This window comes from Phasianus colchicus, chromosome 2 (assembly GCF_987193195.1).
Source record: "Phasianus colchicus chromosome 2, bPhaCol1.hap1.1, whole genome shotgun sequence".
NCBI lineage: Eukaryota > Metazoa > Chordata > Aves > Galliformes > Phasianidae > Phasianus > Phasianus colchicus.
Genome location: NC_143437.1, coordinates 13,721,673 through 13,743,323, shown reverse-complemented (window position 1 = coordinate 13,743,323; position 21,651 = coordinate 13,721,673). Strand labels below are relative to the sequence as shown.

The 21,651-nt window shown below is 43.0% G+C and overlaps 1 protein-coding gene across 12 annotated transcripts in view; it reads right to left on the bottom strand.

Moving 5' to 3' along the window:
• PAK5 (p21 (RAC1) activated kinase 5) overlaps window positions 1-21,651 on the bottom strand; it is a 323,333-nt gene that overhangs the window by 39,919 nt on the left and 261,763 nt on the right. For 10 of the 12 annotated variants that reach the window (XM_090134842.1, XM_090134845.1, XM_090134844.1 and 7 more), the window contains one exon: window positions 3,821-3,920. The exons of 1 other annotated variant lie outside the window; for it this stretch is intronic. In XM_090134842.1, coding sequence (XP_089990968.1) covers window positions 3,821-3,920 — 100 coding nt within the window. Of the gene's footprint in view, window positions 1-3,622; window positions 3,729-3,820; window positions 3,921-21,651 lie in introns of those variants that run through there. One more of the 12 variants, XM_090134849.1, reaches the window with a different exon arrangement.

The following is a 21,651-nucleotide window of genomic DNA, read 5'->3' as shown; positions in this document are numbered from 1 at the left end:
TAAAACCTCTCATATCACACAAGAGACTCAGCTGTGAAGACACTGCTCCACCCTTATGACTCAGGTGAAGCTGCTGAGACAAGCTAAGGGAAGAAAACACAGTTGCACTGCTGCTACTGCAAAAGAGATGGGATGATAAATCAGGTTTTTGTTCTACTCTCATTCCATCTTACTAGTTCATTAAAAGATCAAGCCCGTTATTAGGAAATTGATTGCTGGCTGCTTTATACCTCCCCCCGTACGTTTGCAAGCAACAGTGCCTCCCTTGTGTGTGTTTTCTTTAGATGGGGCAGACATGCTCCTGTTGGCTTTTTTTTTTTTTTTTTTTTTTGCAGGTCTCATCTTCTCTGACTTCACTTCCCTTCCCTGAACTCCCTTCAAATTTGCCCTGTTTGACAGTCTCTCCATGTCCGCTACCCTGAATTATTTTCCTCACCTTTTTCTCCTGAAACTTGTTATAATCATCACTTTGCTACCAGGCCCTTTTTCCACTTCCAACATTATGACCCTTTTATTTTTCTTACTGATGGTACCTTGTGGCACTTGCAGAAATGTTTCTAGACTACCCCAAAGTCTTAGTACTTGAACTCTGTTACTCACTTTCAAGTCTAAAACAGAAGCAGCCAGCAGTTCAGGCAGTAGGTTGCATTCACCATTCATCCATGGGGCTCCACTAATCACAGCTGGCATCAGATCAATGGCACTGGATTGATTTCATTCACCCTCTGGGATCTGAATCTATAAGGCCTACTGGAGTTGCATTTTAAACTACAAATTTGCTTCTTCATCTAATCAGTGCCATACTTGCACAGTTTCCACACCAACTTACACCCTAATGCAACTACAGGTTGCATGGAACCATCCAGAGCCCCAAACGCCAGTAGGTAAAAGCGCATCAGCTAGCAGTGGTACTTAAAAACAATAATAATTCAACAAGACATTATTAGGATCATAGAGTATGCCAAGTTGGAAGGGACCCAGAGGGATCACTGACTCCAACTCCTGGCTCCACACAGCACCACCCAAGATCCAAACACAATGCCTGAAAGCCCTGCTTCCTGAGCTCCAGCAACTCCATGCTTGCCCTGGGCAGCCTGTGCTGTGCCCACTGCTCTCTGGGGCAGACCCTGTCCCTAACCACCACCTGCCCCTCCCCTGACACAGCTCCATGCCGTCCCCTCAGAACAGCAGAGAGCAGAGCTCACCACTGCTCCCTGAACTCTGTGAGGAGCTGCAGCTGCCATGAGGCCTCCCCTCAGCCTCCTCTTCTCCAGGCTGTCGAGCTGTGTTCTGTTATATTGTTCTCCTCCGATTTTAAAATACTAATGCAGATGAATGTAAATGTGAAATTTGGTTCAGTGACACCTTTACTTTCTCAGTAGAACATTTAACTCTCAAATCTGATGCTAAGGCCACCGTTCACATAGGGGCAGCAATAGAAGCTCTCCCTTTTGACTGCAGCTCATGCTTACATCAGCTTAAATCGACCGTGAAGCTCTAGCACAGAGACAGGGATACCAGCACCTCGTACAACAAGAGACAGACTCAGCCATGCAGGCAAAAGCACAAATGCTGTGTATCTCTGTGGCTGGAGAGCATCTCCCATGGGGCTGTGCCCATGACAGGTGGCCTGGAAACCCAGCTGACAGCATCTCTCACACCACTGGAGTGGGGCAAGAGGGCTCTGGGCACCGCAGGCTCTTCACCACCTCTTCAAAAAGCTACTTGGCACCATCAAAAGGAGCACAGCCCTGTCTGGCTCTTAATAGCATCAATAATAAATGCTGTGTGCTGTCTCTTTGCTTCATTAGCCAGCAGGGTCCCTGTTTCACTGCAAAGCAAAGCTGACCTCTCCTTACCATGTTCCCTCTGAACAACTGGAATTAATACACACAGCAATACCAAGCAAACTTCATTTCCTCTGATTTTTCTCTAAGAATAATAATAGGATCATTAAAGTTGGAAAAGACCTTAAAGATTATCTAGTCCAACCATACACCTACCACTAATACTGCCCATTAAACCATGTCACTAAGTACTACATCTATCCTTCCCTTAAACACATTCAGGGACAGTGACTCCATCATCAGGAGAGGAGCCTGTTCCAATGCCTCATCACTCTTTTGGAGAAGAAACTCTTCCTAATATCCAACTGGAACCTCCCCTGGTGCAACTTGAGGGCACTCCCTCTAGTCCTATTGCTATTTATTTGAGAGAAGAGGCCAATCTCCATCTCACTACAGCCTCCTTTCAGGCAGTCGTAGAGAGCAGTAAGGTCTCCTCTGAGCCTTCTTTTCTCTAGATTAGACAATTCCAGTTCCCTCAGCCACTCCTCATAAGATTTGTGCTTCATACACCAGCTTCTTTGCCCTTCCCTTGACACGTTCCAGTGCCTCTATGTCGTTCTTGTAGTGAGAGGTCCAAAACTGAACAGCACTCCAGATGCAGCCACACCAGAGCTGACTACAGGAGGACAACCACCTCCCTTCTCCTGCTGGCCATCGTGGCCACTTGGGCACATTGGTGGCTCATTCTCAGCCAAGCACTGACCAGCACCCCCAAGTCCATGCAACTTTCCAGCCACTCTGTCCCAAGCTTGTAGCACTGCATGGGGTTGTTGCGACCAAAGTGCAGGACCCGACACTTGGTCTTGCTGAACTTCATCCTGCTGGCCTCAGCCCCCTGATCCAACCTGCCCAAGTCTCTCTGTAAGACCTTCCTACACTCAGGAAGATCAGTACTTCACCCCAGCTTGGAGTCATCTGCAAACTTACTCAATTCTCTCATCAAAATCATCAATAAAGACATTAAACAGGTCCAGCCACAATACCAACCCCTGGTGAACACCATTAGTGTCTGGTCACCAGCTGGATTTCACTCCATTCACCACCTTCTCTGGGCCCAGCCACCCAGTCAGTTTTTTTGTTTGTTTGTTTTTAAATGCAGCACTTCATGCAATTGAAGGCATGGTCATATTCTTAGAACACCACACATTTACACTGTGGAGAAGAATCTTCCATGGATTTGCACCTACCTCAAACTGCGTTTGTGAATAGGAGGCTGCAGGTCAGGCTGCAGCTGCCAGGACTGTGTTCCCAAGCCAACCTCCATTCACTAAGCTTTGTCAAACCAATGATCACTTCAACTACTCTCTCCTTTTCAAACCATAGCACTGAAGCACTGCCGCATGTGAATGATGCCACTTGTCCCCGACTATCTGAGGACATGGTTTGAGGAAGCCAAGCCAGTGACACTTCCTGATTCCGGCTCAGAAGAGCCTTAGTTTTGTCCCCAGAATATGTCACACAAGGTACTTCATCCTCAGACCTCAGAAAGAGAAAATTTAATCTTTCTGCCATGACTTTATTGATCTGATATTAAAAAAATGAAGCATTTAATCATGTGGAAAAGCAGTAAACAGCCTGGAGAAATGAATAAATGAAAATGCTCTCCAAGGCTTATCAAATTGTTTCGGCAATGGAAGGTACCAAGAGAAATGATTGACCTCTCCATTTCCTCAGGATGCTGAATGGCATTTGTGCAACATGAATGTTAACAAAATTTCTATCGAAAGCACAGAATGCATCCTTTTAAAGAAAACATTCATTCAGGCACCACTTACCCAATCTCTGTCACAGAGCACAACTATCCTCTTGCAGTTGTTAGCAAAATCTGATTTCCTAATAGAGTTGCTCAAGAAAATATCCTGCAGGCCATGGGGCAATCGCCTGTATTGAGCAGAGACACAGGGAGGCTGGTGGCTGTGGGGGGCTGCCTGCCGGGCACCCTCACCCATCCCTCCCCATGCCAGAGCACTCACCCTTAACTAAATTCCTCTTGACAGCCTTCAATGTATTCCTGACCATGCCAAGTCTCTCAGCAAGTGGCACCGCTCTGTCCAGCTCCTCCTGCGCTCTCCCCTACCGAACGAGAGGAAATGAGAGCTGTCATCTCCTAAGGTGTTGCTATTTTTGTGGGAATGAGCATAACCAAGACGTCTGTCCTGTGCTTGTAGGTGCTTTGCTAACACACAGACTGGTTGGTTACTGCTACACGTGTGGGGCAAGGTGCTGCTCAGTGCGAGGTCTGGGGGGAGGCTGGTGTAAGAGCCAGTACTGATAGCATTGCAGCCATTCATAAGGCTTAAGAAATCCTGCCCTGTAACATTCTAGTCTTCATGTTATTCACCACCCCACTCAGGAAAGGCACACTCTGCTCTGCTGGTGCATGCCGAATGGTTATAACAAAGCTCCATCCAGCTGCTGCAGGAATGGAGGCAATCCTGAAAACACACTATTGGGAGTAATCATGGCATCTCTCACTTAATGCTGCTTACTGCAGTTCCTAACAAACTGAATTAGACTCAACCAGCAAAGTCTGGCTGTTAGATCTGTATCAGGCTGGGAAAAAGTGGCTCCTTTTCATTTGACTCCTTTTCACACACAGAAATAATTCACTGATCACTGCAGTGCAACAGACACCTGGACTAGCCCAAATTTCACGTGTGGTCAGTCGTGACATGCTGAAAAAAACCCCTACATCCGAGACACCTGCATGTGCAGTGATATGGCAGATAGACTAGCAAAGCAAATCTACTCCGTTGCCTGCTGCAACCACAGTGTGCTGCTTCCCAGTCACATACAAAGGGACCATTCAGGTCCTTGCAAGAGGGTGCATGAACTTAGGGCACCTCCATGGATGCACAGCAACAGCTCCTCTACAACAATTTGAAGCCTTGCCCAGCTCATGTCCTTAAGTTTGTCCTGTTGGCTACCATGGAGAGATGACAGGTTGCTCCGGTTATACAGACTCATATCCTTGGCTCCATCCTAGGACTCTGGCAGGTTGTCTCTCCCCTGTATGTGAGATAGCAGGTATGGAGACAAGCTGATGAACAGAAATGCTGAAAGTGTAAACTGATGCAAAGTAGCCCTGGAGAACAGTTATGCACTTATGGCATGTAAAACCCGACCAGCTGAAATAAAAGGAAACACAGAACACCTTTGACTTATGGCTTAAGGTGTTCTATATATCTTTATCATATCCTAACTAGGAGCTATTCATTTAAATCATCAAACGTGTAAACGTTAAGTCTGTGGATTAAGTAGCAACCAAAGGCCAGGCCCTGTTCCCAATGAAAAAGTGGGATATGCTTTTTATTCCCCTCTCAGAAAGTAGCTCTTCTTTTAGATTGAAAATTAGGCAAGTAAGAAAGGTTTATTTTGTATTGTACCTTGAAAACTACCAGGGAGCCCCAAGTGCATCTGCTAGGCACTGACAACAGCACTTGCAATCCCAGACAATCCTGCTGACCAGCAGTGAGCAAAGGACTATGAAATTCTACCATACTTAAAAGCATAAGATAACCTTATAAATAAAGTGAGATGGGTATTTTTACTTTAAAATTTAGTTTTTAATGACTGCATATCACAGCTACACAAGCTCCATTTCTTTTCCTTATGTTATAATTTCAGCAACCAGATGCTGTGTCCCATTAAATCAAGGGAATACTCTGTGCCCAGCAGCAGCACTTGCTGGTAGCCACAGGTAGATGTCTGCCCTGGGAAGCCTGGAAGTATTTCTTACCCAAAGCTTTTGCTGCTTGAGCACGTGGCTGGGTCATAAATACTCCCTCATTTTTCATCATCTGTCTCAGCCCAGCAACACTTTTGCTTTTTAACAACCAGCAATTAGTTCATGTTCAAAGAACAAGCACACACCACAGACAGTCCAGCAGTCCATGTTGGTTTTTTTTGCAAGGCCTCCCTGTGGTTCCTCTGCTGCACAATCTTGCAGCTTGGGGGCAGGCACACTGTGGAAATTTGGAAATTAGCTTCACACATTGAACATTCATCTGCTGTGAGCCCAGAGCACAGGGCTGCATGGAGAGCTGAAACCTCCTGGTGTCTCACAGCTCTGCAAAGGCAGCCACATAGCCACAAAACCTGGCTACAGCCAACAGTGTTAGCAAATTGCTTCATTTTTAAAAACTGTAAAGAAGAAACATAGGTTGCAAAATGGGAGATGGGTGTAAGTTGCTTTCCTTTATAATTTCTCATTACTAATAATAGTTTTCTGTCATGAAAGTACCCCAGCTATTCTCCTACAGAGCAGACAGAATGTAATAATCCATCATTAGCTTTGCCAGCTTCCATTCTCACTCTGTGATTAATTGTAACCTTTTCCAATATTTGATCATAAGTGAAAAGAGTACGAACTGAGAAGCACAAACTAAATTAATGTGTCAGCCAGCTTGCATAGCCAGTACTCGAGATAAATGTGAGTCTGGCTGGTATTCCATCTCAAGGAGAGCTACTGTCTGCTCACTGACTGATGGCACTCTGAAATACTCCAGAAGCAAGAGGCAGAAGTCACACTGGTTCTCCTTCAGCTGGCACAGCTGCAACTCTCCGCTGCTGAAGCGCATTGAAGGAGATCGAACCTGGCCGTGAACAAAGGCACACACCCCAGAAAATTCACAAGACAGAAATATGGCAGGGCATTCAGCCCTGCCACTTGCCTTGCTTTCAAGCCAAGGGTTTACAACAGCTCTTCAGTGCAGCTCCAGAGTTGGGCTGGCTCTTGATAAACCTGTGTTAACTCACTGTCCAGCAGCTCTCCCTCAGCTGCAAATCAACTTTTTTCATTCTGACCTGTCATTCTTTCTTTTTAAGAAGTGAAAGTCAAGTCCATGGGTCATCATACAGGATGGGAGGAAAACAGCAAAAAACACTGATTCTGGCCCACACAGAGTAGTTTGCTTTGCTGCAACATTTTGCATACACAAGCTGACATATCTGTGTGTATACATATATATAGCTACTAAAATGAGAAAAAATGTTTAATATTCTCTACATGAAACAATAGCAGCAACAATAGTTTCATATTTCTTCTTTGTTTGCTGTAAGGATGGCTCTAAACTTCCTGGTGGGGCTTATTTTCTGCTGCCTACAATCAAAGCACAGATTACCACTGAAAAAAATCAACAAGGTTGGAAAAGACCCCTAAGATATCTAGTCCAATTTTCCACCTACTGCTAAATGCTTTCCCAACAACACCCGGATGTTTCTGGATGGGCAGAATGTCTTTTGTTTGGTCATTCTTCTACTGGTCTTATCTAAAGGGTGATCTTTAACATAAACAGCTTCAGACCTCGTTAAAGGTACTGTTTCATTTGTCAAGTGCATGGTTTATACTGAAGGCAGGAGAATGCCAGGTAGGTTCATCTGTTTTGAGACCAGTTTCTCCATGGCCTCTGTTTAACCCTCTGTCTTTATTATTTTAGTGTTTCAATTTGAAAACAGTAAGACAAACCTTTAGAAAGTGTTCTTATGCACCCTACCAATGAATCAAGATGACAATACGTAACCACCCGGAGACTACAAAAAGGATCTATGAATCTTGAACAAATTAAGCCAGCTAACGCAGCCTCAATACTGAGAATCCTCCACCACACTGCTAACTAAGCTCTTCTCCATGTGAACAGCATCACTGATGACAAATCAATCACCTGTGACCATAAGGATTTTCCACCCTCTTACCTATTTGATTCAAGAGTACAGAAATACTGTTTTCATAGCATGCCAACATGAATTTTAGGCACAAAAATGCTTGATGGTCAACAGGATTCAACTTACTTGTCCACATCCCATGGATTTTCAAGACTCATTATATTTTTTAAGACAGGAAGGACTCCAAAAGTATTTAAACACTTTTAAAATGTATAGGTCACTCCAAAAGTAATGCCTCCTATTTATTTCCATGGAAACTGTAACAGATACACAGAGCACAATAACACTATTTGATAGTGCAAATTCTCAGCTAGAAAACACTATTTTTCAACACAGTCACCACCATTAGCTATGCATTTTTGCCAGCAAAAAGCAAGAGCCTGCATGCTGTGCCCCTAAAAATCTGCACCAGTGGAGGCGATCCACTGTTTTACAGCTGCAGTGATAGCACTGCTGTTAGGAAAATGCTGTCCACACAGACCATCTTTCATCAGATCAAATGGATGGAAGTCAGAAGGTACCAAATCCACACTAGGTAGGGGTGGTTGGACAGTCCAGCCAAAATTGACAGTGTGCTCCACAGCCTTCAAACTGGTATGGGGCTTGGCATTACGGTGTTACAAGATAAACGCTGTCTTGCTCTCTGGCCTCACTCTGGAAGTTTGAGGCTTAATTGGGGGTCAAAATGTGGCAATCGGAGTTGATGGTTTGCTGGGGTTGCAGGAAAACCAGAAGAATCACCCCTTTCCTACACCAAAAGATGGCACACTTCACTTTACCCATTGAAGGCTGCGTCTTGAACTTCTCCTTCAGTGGGGAATTCTCATCTCAGCAACTCTACCGATTGCCATTTTGACTCCAGCTCAAAGCAGTGATACCACATCTCGTTACCAGTAATGATGCAATCCAGGAAACTGTCACCTTTAGCCTCATAGTGGTTCAATAGGTCCTGAAAAACTTACAGATGGTGAGCCTTCTCTTCCTGGGCAAGCATTTGTGGGATACAACTGGCACAAACTTAGCAATATTCCAATGTTGCCACCATCATTTCCAATGCCTCGAAGCTGATATTCAGTTCTGTGCTCAGTTCCCTGGCTGTAATCTGCTGATCTGTGTAGAAAACGCGATTGAGACGCTCTTCATTTTGTGGTGTGACAGCTGTGCACAGCTGCCTGGAACACAGCCTGTCTTTCATGTCACTGCCACCTCTTCTGAAATGCAGCACACACTGCCGTACTGTGCTCACATCCTCTGCCTCGTCTCCAGAAATGTTTAGCAAGTGTCAATGAATGCAAAGAGTGCAATGCTTTTCTATATGGAGGAATTCAATTACTTTTGCTTCATATGTGCTTCCAATTGGACACCATTTTTCAGACTGCCCTCTACTGCCGTCTTTCACATGGCACCAAAATGTAACAGAACATAGGTGGGAAAGTTCAACCTCTACTGCTGCACTACTAACATCTGCCTCTGATGTCACAGACCAACATAATAAAATTGGAGGCATTATTTTCGGAGTAGCCCTCATACATGCTTTAATCACAGAGAAATATATTCAGACTGACATCCTGACCATACCTAATAAGCAGAAAAGCGTCATCCTTCCTAAAAATGCTCATTTACCCTACAGCATTTGGCTCACTTCAACCTTAGGTCAAATTGCCAGTTTTTCAGAGTTACTGTGACACTGCACAATGCAATAAAAACATATTCAAACAATTATAAGCTGTCCAGAACCTGTCATTGTCCACGTTAAGCACCACAATACTTTCTTTACAGCTCATTCATCACAGCACAGCACTGTCTCTTGACAGACGGCCCACGAGAAATGCACAGTGGAACAAAATACAGGAAAAAAATAATAACAAAAGGCAACGTATGCTTCTAGAGAAATAGTAAAAGCTGGTACAGTGGCCAAACTAGGATTTGTGTACTCCAGGGAACAATACTCAGTCTTTTTATTGAGAGCTGCTCTTGCACAAGGACTCATTTCCACATACTGAATAACATGTGCTTCCCTAATTTAGAACTCGTGTGATTCCCGGTGGATTTTAACGCTCAGTAATTTTCAGTGAGTAGCTTAAATGCACATATTGTAGTCAGTCACTCTCTATTATCTTATACACACTCACGCTCATGCAGCAATGTATAGACAGAGTCTCCTGCAGTGAATTAGTTTGCAACAGCTCGAGGCACATTAAAAAGGGGAAAAACAAACAAGCAAAGAAAAACAACCAAGCAAACAAAAAACCCCCACAAATCTCCAACCCCAGGAGGTATCTCAAAATACTTCTAGCCCTAGCAAATGAAAAGATTCCTGATTTTCAGACACAAATGATCATCTGAGTGCTCAGCTTGAGATAACTAATGGTAATAATTTTGCTGGAAATGCTGGACACCCACAGGACAGGGTGTTAAGTAAGACACCCATTCAGCACGACACCCCATACCTCAAGTGACTTCTTAGAAGCAGTTGAAATATTTTCCTGAGGTTTTATTATTACATAGTATTTCCAAATACATACTGCTATACTATGAAGGATATAACTAAGGACTGAGAAACAGCTGCTCACTTTTAATGTTTCGAACTAAAAAAAGCCCCAAAATATTCAGGAAAAGGAAACACTACCAAGAAGAAATGTGATGACACAACAGGAGAGCTGAGAGAGGGAGCAGAAAGAGCAAGAAACACTGCAAAAAAACACAGCAGTGAAACAGTATTACTTAATTACACATCAGCATTTCTGCAGGTTCAGATGACTGTACAGTAAGAACTGCAGGAATATGAAAACACACATCTGTCAAGAGACTCAGAAACTACCTGAAAATCACCCGGAAAGTTGCTCTGACTGATCGTGCACCAGGTTACATGTAATCTGCATCCAGGGCCACATCCTCAGTGGGCTGACAAAGCCTTGGCAAAACACATGAACTGCCACTGACACGCAACACAATAATAATAAAAAGGTACTTAGGCATTCAAATAACTTTTTTCTTCTATGTAAAGCTCTTCTGAAACTGAGTTTCTTCCCCAGCACTTGATGGTGACCACAAAGCTGGCATTACTGCTGACCAAAGTGGGTTGCTGGGGGTGCCCTCACTAGCACAGGTTACTTCTCAGCACACAGAGAGCAGACTGCAGGGTAGGCAGTGACATGCACCAACGTGGATGTATAGCTGTGATAGCACCACATGCGCCAGAGCCAAAGTGCTAATGAGGCAGGGGCTCTGGCTCTCAGGAATTGCTCTTTCCATTATCATTTTCATTTGTAATATAAAGATCGTTTTGCAATGTACGATCTAAAGAAATGAAGGCTGACAATAAAAACACTCTTCAGAGTGAAACATGTTGTCTGACTTGTGCTTACCAAGAAGTGGAAGAAAATGAGATTACTTGATATGTCAAAATATCTTCAAAATGCAAACAAACATGTCTACAGACTAACACACCCACAGCTAGTACTCAGAAGATTAAAATCATCCTTGTGGGTTTCCTGCCTTACTATCAACTTACTATCAAGTTTTGCTCTGCATCACTTGAATGCGAAGAAGAAACATTTCAGTGATCTAAAATACACCGCAAATGTTTAGATTCCACTTTACATTTTTACTTCTTACATATTTTCCAGTCCTTTTTTTCTCTGCATAGAACTGAAAAACTGGTTTGAAAGTCGATTCTTATCCTATTATGCTATACTCATTTTCCAAACTAAAAATGAGAAGCAATCTCTTAAATGATTTGCTAGAACTTACTCTCCTTCTCAAAGTTTACTGTAATTTTTTTATACAAAGCTTTGAACATTTATAAAGCAATGCTCTCTCTATCCTCTTCCACTTCATCATGTACCACGGTCAACAACTGCATTTGAACAATTCCTCAACACTGAGTTGTTCAGAGGTAAGAGATCTTGCTGTGTAAACTTTTGGTGTCCCTGAACCTCAACTAGGAAGTGATGGGTCTCACCCATTCTCAATTTAACTGGGAGATAAAGATTTAATGGATAAATAGAGATCCTTTCTGCTCTAACTTTGAAACCAGTGTGGAAATTTTGAGATTGGCCCCAGATAAGTCAATAGAAGACATAATATAATGTTAAATCTTAGATACAATGACCAAAAAAGTCATATCTCTGGGTAGTCAGTGCAAATCTAGAAAGATGAATGCTACTGTGAGTTTCTTCTTGTTTCCCAGCTTTTAAATGGCTAAGATAGAAATGATTTCTGACTGTGTAAATGTTTTGAACAACCAAAGAGGTTACTACATCCTGGAAGATCACCACCACCTCATGAGGGACAAGGCTGGAACAGAAAGTGACACTAATTTCTTCCTTCAGAGGAAAGATGCATGTGAGTCACAGCGTTTTGCTGGGCCCATCCATCTTCTGCTTCTGGGAAAAGCATGCTTTTCCTCTTCAGGATCAAGTACTTCATCTGAAATGGTCCAAAAGGCCACTGTCAGCCTCAAAAAAGAAAATCAATATAAGTAGGCTGCCAGTTGACTATGTGGCCCAGCTAAGAAGACTTCCAAAACCTTGGTCCAGCAATACCATGAGAAACACACAAAACCATGTGTATAAATTGGTTCAGCTTGGAAACGTTTAGACAACAATGTCAAAACACCCCTTCCAAAAGTAACAGCCCTGCTTGAACAATATGGCATCGCCCCTGCCCAGCCTGCAGCCCAGCCCAGCTGCCTTTGAGCCAAACTCTTGAAATCAGGTGAGGTTGAGAAATCACCATTAACAAGGAGTCTGTGAGCAAAGCCAAGATCTCTGAGTGTTTTCTGAAAAGTCTTATTTATCACAGAGAAGGAAATGCTGACACCACAAGTAAGAGAAGAGCTTGGCCACCATCTCGCAGAAATCAAGGGCCTATGGTTCCTGCTCTACCGAGGGAAATCATGCTGGGAGACAGCAGGCCCTAGCCCTTCTTTTATATCCCTGAAAAACACAATTGTAGTGTAATTGTATCTCATTAAAGATTCTTAAAGTCTAAGTAGCAAAAATATACCACCAATTAAGGAGGGAAAACCTCTGCATGCTGGCTCTGGTTGCATTCAGCACTGCTTTCAGGGGCAGGAAGGCTTGTTAGCTCATTCATTCCTGACTTCATTACAGACCAAATGCAACAAAGCTGCTGACACAAGTGGGAAATATCAAAGGATAAGTGGGAAAAGCGACTGTAAAAGAACACATTAGGAAAACACGTGCAGTTATTCTAGAAGATGGGGACCACGGCTAGTAGTAAGTGAAAAAGGACACTGTGCAGTTCACTAGCTGAGATAAGTGTGCAGAAGGAGTTGAAAACACATCACTTTCACCACAACAGAATTACCACTCAGGATCAAATGAAATATCCTGTTCTACCAAAACTTCATTTTCACCATTTTCCGTAACAAAAAGAGAAGGATAAGCATAAAAATCAAAAGCTATTTTAAAAAAGTTAAAACTTTAGCAACGTCAGCTTTTTTTTTTTTCCTCAATTTTTCAGAGCAGACATTTCAATAAATTCACTGATTATTTTTTGTTTTGTCTGTCTGTGCTCTACAGGTGGACATCAGAGAAGATGACATAATATGTGTGTCATGAAGCAACATAAAAGTTTCAGAAAGATGATTCTAAGATGGCCACGACACTCAAATTATTCAAGAGATTGCAAATGAATGACAATAAAACCTTTATAGTATAGCACTGTAAGGTATCCTCTGCACTCCAAGCCTACTGAAAACCTCCTGCATTCTTCTTCCTGAGTTTTAAAACACTTTCTTGCAGCAACTTGTCATAACTGTCCTCCTGGAAATCCAAATGATCCAGTTACCATGTCCACTGAAAAGTGCTAAGCAAACTGCCTCCAAAGAATTAATAACAGTTTCTTCCACCTAAAACCTTCAGTACTTTAGGAATCAGGACTGCACAGACTTTCACGAGGGGAAGAAAATAAACCAAGAGTCCTCTGAATCCAGTAACAAAGTATGACTTCAGTTCCTCTGGGTTGGAAATACTGTGTACATTGAGCTCAGGTCATAGGATCACTGAAACACAGAATGGCTTGGGTTGGGAGGGACCTCAAGGACAACCAGGCTCCAACTTCCCTGCCAAGGCAGGGCTGCCAACCTACACATCTAATACTAGAAAGCGCTCATTCCTTCTGATGAAACAAACTCCTAGGCATGTGGTTTGCAAAATGCTTTGGTGTGCCTTCTAATCCTATTCAGCCATTTTCTTGTGAGAGATTCTGAAGATAAATCAATGTCCTAAGGTTTTTCATTGCTTAGCAAGAAGCTTCAAACTTCACAACTACTAAATTAATATTAAATCAGTGAATACATTTGGAAGTTATAAGTGATCAATATTAGGCTCTGCCCAACAGGAACTGAAAATGCTGGTCTGCTTCTCTAAGACAGAAGGACATGGGATTATCTGCATGTTGAAGGACTGTAAGTGAGCTACGTTAAGATCACATTCTGTACAGAACTTCTGCACAGTAAAGACACACCAGCACATGGAAAACCTTCATAGATGCTATTTTGCTAGTAGAAGTTCCAAAATCATCATTATCAGCCCTCCTGAAAACAAAGTGGATATACTCATTTTACTATAATTCTGAAGGCAGTACTCAGAAAGAAGAAAACAATCTCTCCTGCTAAATTGGCCAACACACTCTCATCTGCAACACTGTATTCCTGCACTTCGCTGGCTGACTACAAATGTCCCTGGTCAAAATTTTAAGACACATTGCTGTACAACAAAGTAATAAAGAGAATAAGAAGACTGCAGCCTACTACATGCATTTACACGCACGAACACAAAAGCACACTAAGATCAACTACTTAATCATAGTTAGGTTTAACTGGAAAGAAGTTTTTTTCTCCTCTTGCTATTGTGGACCAGGAAAGGATTACCTATGGAATGTAGCACAGCATGGGCCACTTGTCTTCACTAGCATGAAGAGACACTAAGAAGCACTGAGAGGGAATTTTAGAGCCTCAGTCCTGCCCCAAGGTAGGCTTATTCCCAGCAGCAGCCCATTTACCCATGACTAGAGAGCAGGCAGTGGCTCCCAGCACTTCCAGGCAGTGGCTCCTTCCTCTGAAGCTTACTGAATGCAACAGCCCTTCCTCCTGCATTTGCTGACTCCGGATCGGGTTGCCAAAGCACCAGGAAGAGGACAGGCAGCTGCCAGATGTTCTGGAGAGCAGGTCAGCCAGGTGCTCAGCAATACTCCTCCAAAGAGGCAGCTCTTTGCTTGGGGCCCAGGTCCCTCCCCAGCAGAACTGCTATAATCCTCAAATTTTGAGTCTTGTTCCCAAAGATCCTTTGCAAAGCAACATTTATTTTTACTGCTTTCCATTTCTCTAGTTAGCAGAATCTCGATACACCATCCATACCACTTGAACTGGAGACCAGCAGCACATAGCACCTTTACATGGAGCTACAGGAGATGCCGCACCGCTGCAGCTCCTAAGGAAGAGCTAGAGGCATGCTTCTGTCATTCCAACCATGCTCATAAAACACTCGGACTTGAAAAAATAGCCTCAGACAACAAACATGAGAAGCAATGGAGAAAGCAGCCCCTCTCCTTGCCCCTGGGTGGCCAGTACCGGACAGCAGCAGGTGACCTTCCCTGGAGGCACCTCCATGCACCATACACACAGCGCAGCCTGGCCCTGGCTCTGCTATGTGCCCGTTGCTCTCAGCTCGTCAGCATTCATTAGCTTAAAAAATTCCAGCTCAACGCAGCCTGACTCAGCCTTTGGTTGCACTCTGTGCACCCACCCTAACCTGCATAACGGTGTGCACTGTGCAGCCCTGAGTTCAGCTCTACTGACAGCATGCTTTTCTAAGTTATTTCCATGTTCTTTGGGATAAATGCAGGAAGAAGTTCTGGGTGGCTTTTAAAATGATTATGCAAAACATTATGTGCTGTACAATACCTTTTCCAGTAAGTCCTCTGTAGCACTCTGAAGGTAATGAACTCTGTCATTATAACCACTGTGTATAGGCTGGATGTTTTAACTGGAACTAAGATAATCTCAACTCCTCGTGTTTCTTACTTGTGGCCTGTCCTTGAAAGTAACCAATGCCCAAGACACCTCAAAAGCTGGAGGCTCAGCTCACCCACATATGAGATGTGGGTATGAATAAATCAGCGCAAATTTGAATTTCTCTCTCGCTAGCAGGGGCTCCGCCTGGAAAAGCTGCACCTGCAATAGAGCTGCCAAGTGTACCTACAGCACTCTTAGTGCCATCTAAACAAACAACTGATTCAGTATATTGATTCACTTAAATGCCAATTATGAAACTAGATATTCTATACAGAAATTAAGAAACTGCTTATTTATGTGAGTTACAGGGAGGGAGCTTCAACACTAAAAACAAACTCCCAAAATTTCCAATACCTTCAAACACTATTGTACGTGTGACAATCAGAATTATTAAGGCCCTTGCATACCTGATGAGAGCAGAGCTGAGTATGTGCTGCTCTAGGCTTTGTACCTCTCTGAAAGTCATCTGCACAACCCACTTTACTGTGGCCTGGTATAAAGCTGTCTCATTGCTGTTTTTGTTTTCTGTCTTATCATCTGAGCCTCAAAATTACTGTTGTTGGCTTCAGTGGAAAAAGGCTCTGATCTCAGAAAGAACCTCTCTCTTCTCTATTTACTTCTGTCTTAGCAGTATAGGAAAAATAACCCCAAATGGTGACAGCCAATGCAAAGGCAAAGGTGAGAGGACATGTGGTTGACTTTATTTGAGAAAGCTTACTTCATATTCCCTGTCTTTGAACACAGGCCAGAGGAGGTCCTGCACAGAAACTGAAGTGCCTAAACTTTTGAAAGAGTAATGGCTAAGTAACAGGATAAAAAGATTAAGGTAATGACATGCTGTTTTCTATAACACTGCAGGTTTAAACAAAAGCTCCTGGCATTGTTTTTTGGTGATGGTGATGTACAACTGAACATTAACCATCCTTTGGCCAAATCAACATGCAGATACATTTCTCCATGCTCCAGATCTGCTCTGAAACCAGCCAACCCAACTATCATACCATGCCTCAGTAGATGCTGAGTCCGCAATAGAATGAAATGAGCTGGAAAAAAGCAGCGGTAAAAACAACTGCAGCAGTTCAATGTACCAGTGCCTGCTTCCCTCCTGGTGGCACTCCCCCCTGTTTCAGTGAAATCAAAACCTGAGCAACTTAAACCATGTCCCTTCATGACGAGTTTGAGTATTGATGTTTCGTAAAGATGCACATTATTTGCTCTGAATCCAGCAGTTTACGTTTATCAGAAAGGAAAAAGAATGACAGAAATTTCTGACTTGGAAAATCTCAGAGTCAACATTTGTAAGTTAAGTCTAATTTTACTTTAAATACCAATTTATGCATTTTTTTCTGCTTTCTAATAATGAAAAGTACTCTCCCATGGGGATGAATCAATCACACTAACATGCAAAAACCATCCATCTGCTTACTAACAGAGTTTCCTAATTCAAAGGTAAAGACAAGCAGAACAGCAATAACAAGAAAGCAAGCATCTGAAATGCTCCACTGAACTCTGCTCCAGGAAATATCAGAAAAGATTTTCTTCTACCCTCTTCCCCCTCACCAAAGACAGCTTTCTTGTGCTGCTGGCATCTATCACACATGCAGAGGCAAATGCTTCCACAGTTGGTAATAATCAGTGCAAGGAAATCGCAGATCGGGGGGAGGAGAAACTCTATTCTTTCTTCATCCTGGCTAAAGGCAACCTTAAAGAAGAGTGCATAAGAACTTAGTAGAATCTTTCTTCACCATTTTCATTCTGTAAGCAGAGCCAGGTACACCTGCAGCACTTCTACACTGCTTGTTCTCTGGAGCTCTCTGTTTTGCCATGCCCATGCTGCAGCCAGGCTGTTTCTCAAAGGACTGCTCCTGTCAGCTTCTACCTATCTCACCTGCTGTATTGCTCAATCACCTATTTATGCAGAATCATCTTCCAAATTCTCTCAGACTTCATCACAAACTCACCTTTATCTCCAACCTTGTGCTCACTGTCACCCCAGGTTACCAACAGTCAAGTTACCCTCCTCTATATTTGTGACTCTCAATGTTTGCTGCGAAATAAAATAAGTACAAAGAACCATCTCCAGCAGAATAACTTTTCATGGTAGCCAATATAAAGGATTTTCCTTGATGTCACACAAATTGGTTTGGAGAGGACCTCAAAGATCACTGAGTTCCAACACGCAGCTGTGGGCAGGGCTGCCCCCATCAGCTCAGGCTGCCCAGGGCTTATCCAACCTGGCCTGGAGCTCCTCCATGGAAAGGGCATCCACAGGTCTGGGCAGCAGTGCCAGGGCCTCACCGCCCTCTGAGTAAAGAATTTCTGCCTAACATCTAACCTAAATCTCCCCTCTTTTAGTTTAAAGCCATTCCCTCTTTTCCCATCACTATCTGTTTGTGTAAAACATTGATCCCCTCCTGTTTATAAGCTCCCTGCAAGCATACAAAAACATGAATAAATACAGAACAAAGCAATACAGATGCAGAGAAGCAAACTTAGGCACTGCAGGAGCTAGGTTGGAAATATAAATATAAACAAATTATGGTTACAAGGACACAGAATAAAATCAAAACCAAACGTAGACGAAATCTCTAGATGCCTAAAATAAAGATTAGGTTTCAGAATAGCTATTGTACCTTTTCTACCTGAGAAACAGATTTCAAAAGTCTAAGACATAAAGACTTAATCAGCCATAGTACTTTGGTCGTATCTCATCTGTAAAATGATCTATTAAATTGCAGGAATAAAAGTGAGGTTTTTATTTAAGCTTCTCCAGGAAGAGATTTGTTTGAAAGAGGTCAGTTCAGCCTTTCATTCAAGGTAATCTCTACTGTTTATTTAAAAAATACAGAATGAGGGGAAAATGACGATGGGCCAACACAGCAAAATTTCCCTATGGATGCAACAAAGCAAAAACCTGCAGGTCAGCTTGCTTTCAGCTGGGAAAAACAAACGCAAAAATTGCAATCAGTCTGCAATTCATAAGGATGAATCACATGGTGATGATTCAGACTGAATTGTTGACAAAGTTAGCCTAATGAAAAACCCTGCTCAGAGAAGGGTAGCAGTACTGGAGTTAGTTTTGGCAGAATTCAAGACACCAACCTACAAGTCTGGTTTGTCAAGGGTCTCTGTGGTCAGAGCAGAAGAAGGCGGACCACCAATGAAATTATTTCCATTACTTTGTATTTTGCTCCTGAAATCAGCAGCTTGCCCTTTCCATCCTCACAGCCCCATTCTGTCCACATGCCTTCGTGCTGTTAATGCACAATTACGATTTAAATACATTGCCTTTAAGCTTTTGAGTCACCAATGGTCATTTAGGTCAATACATTTGTTTCTTCTGCTCTTTTGAATATTCATGGATTTCAGTGTTTTTCCACTTCTCAGTCCCACTGTAACTCATTTCTGAGCCTCCTATCGCAAAACAACAAATGCCAGGCAAACCACATGCTGTGCTGCCCATCTGCTTCCACTGACGCCTTTCCTGTTCACCCCATGCTTCATCCGCTCTGTGCTTTACATGATCTTCATGGCAAAGTTTTCTCATTATTAAGTCCATCTATCCTGATGAATCAGAAAACAAGAAGAGCAGCATTATCCATTACCACAGCAATATAATTACTGTCAATATATAGTTTTCTCCAGCGCTCATCAGCACTAAGCTCCTTTACTCTAGCACAGAACACTGGAAAAAGAATGCAGAAAACTTTCAGTGTGCAACTGCTTGTCATGCAGGTGGGGAACCACCTTGGGGCAGTGACACCACGCAACCAGCAAAAGAATCCAGTCACTTCAACTTGCTGTGACAACAATTCCATCAAAGCATGCTCCTAGCATTTATGAAACAGCCTTGACACAAGTGCCTGCAGTGAGAATGCAAGGAAGGGAATGCAAGGGAAACCATGAGCAGGGAGGGATGAGTGCAGAGCAATAGGCACAATTGTAGAAATTGTGCTGGATTTCTCTGGAAAGGCAGGAGCAGCACAGATATCAATGTGAGGAGGTGAAGGCTGGTCCACAGGGCACAGATGTAATAGAAAATTGAGTAACGGAGGATAGGCAAGTAGTGAAGGAGCTAAATCAGTCAAGTAATTTTGGCTTGATCCAGCTTCAACGGGGAAGGCCAATGGAGCAGCTCTTACAGGGATTTAAGGAGTATTTTCTCAGCCCCATTTTACACAGGATGAAATGATGGTAGAAGAATTAACTCTGCATGACATGGTGGCTGCTGCAGGTCTGCTTTACCCCAAATGCTTCTCCCAGCACCCTAATCACTCAGAACTGAATATACTCACACAGACAAAGCCTCAGCAGTTCCTTTCCCCGAACAGGAGGGTTTCATGAATTCATAAAACCTCTACAGGCTCAGCCCTTTTTACCACACTCCCTCATCCACTGAAGCAAGTCGTTCTGAGATCAGTAATGCCCCACCTCCATCCACAGACCTTCAGAAGTCACAGACCTTCGGAAGATCACATGTGGGTGATCTGCGCCTTTATGCAAACATGTGTTTGGTTTATAGGAAATTCATTTACACAGGAACAGCCAAAGGAGGCTCACTTTCTGCCTGGGTTTCATAAAGAACTTCTCATTTGGAGTACAAGTTCTTTGTTCCATGCTTTTCCCTTCTTTAAAGGAAATATGTGCTTCCATAACTGTCTCCATGGAAACAGAAAACTTGCAGTACACCATGTGCCCAGTTACAATATGGAAATCTGTATTTCTTAACACAAGAGTGCTAAAAACTCAAGCTGGGATCAGAAAGCCTGGTCTAGTCTCTTCTGGTTCATTTGTCACCACCAGAAAAGTTCCTGTGGGCCATCTTATGCCACACATGGCAACATCTGTGCAAACCTACTGTTGATGAATGGCCAGTTTGGACTTCAGTTACGCCTGATATAGTGGAAGGATTAGACAACACTTTTAATTTGCACGCTTCATTAATCTAAATAGCATCAATACAGTTCCCAGGCTACCAAAGCTGCTAATGGAGATGAAACTAAGGATTCTGCTTTCTTCCTGAAATGTGTTTTGAGACCAAACACTGAGCAAATTTAAAAGAAGTTACAGAAATTTTCACCAGTTTTTATTTCGAGGAGAAAAAAACTGCACACTTTTGCCATTAACGTGCTTTGGCTGCTTTGTGTGATTAAATCCATTATTTTCCCAGTCAAACTGCAGGTACAAGTCTCCTTTCCCTCTTGAGAACTTAAGTAACAAAAAAGCCAAAGGTTCAGTTCTGAGTCGTATCTTAATTTTATGGCAGTGGTGCTCATTCACATTACACTGAGTCCACTCATACAGATATAAGAGAAGCAATTAAAAATGACTTTAACCATAATGTTAGAGAACAATTCTGCTCCTGGACATCCTGAAATTCTCTAATGTGAAAACGGGAACTGAGCTTCTTTCTACATGCTCAGTTGGATCTGGTCCCCAACACAGTGTTGCATCCCCCTGCAAGGTCACATCCAGTGAGAAAATGCAGCAACACCTACACCTCAACTCCCAACGGAGAACTGGGCTCCTTGAATCATCCCATCACTTGCAGCTTTCAGACTATCAACGAGGATGCACAGCAGCTGCACAAACAGAGCACAGGTAGAGAAGAGAGGATTTGCCTTCTGGCTTGGGAAAACTGGCCCAAGTGTAATGAAGTGTATAGCTTTTCTACAATCATTTGTTCAGCTCCATAAATCCCAGGGCATAAATCAGGCTGTCGGGGAGAGCAGCTGTGCAGGAATCTCTGCAGGAGTGGAAAAAACACTGCAACCACCTACAGCATCAGAGCAAACCGTCAAGAGCTGCGCTGGGTGCCAGACCAAACGCTGCTCTCATTTCACATTGTATTACTGCTGCTGATTTACAAGGAGTCACTCAGTTGTAATACCATAAATATCAGCAGAATGACTCTCACTGGCAGCCTGAAGTGAATATTAGGCAAACAAAATTCAACACTCTCTGATTGTCCTTCACTCAACATTACCTGTTTAAATTATTATTATTATGGCTAAGATATTGAAATTGTTACCAGAAACTCAAGCAGAGACTGCAGATGCTAGAGCTTTCCACCAGTAAATGTTTTCCTTGCCACTA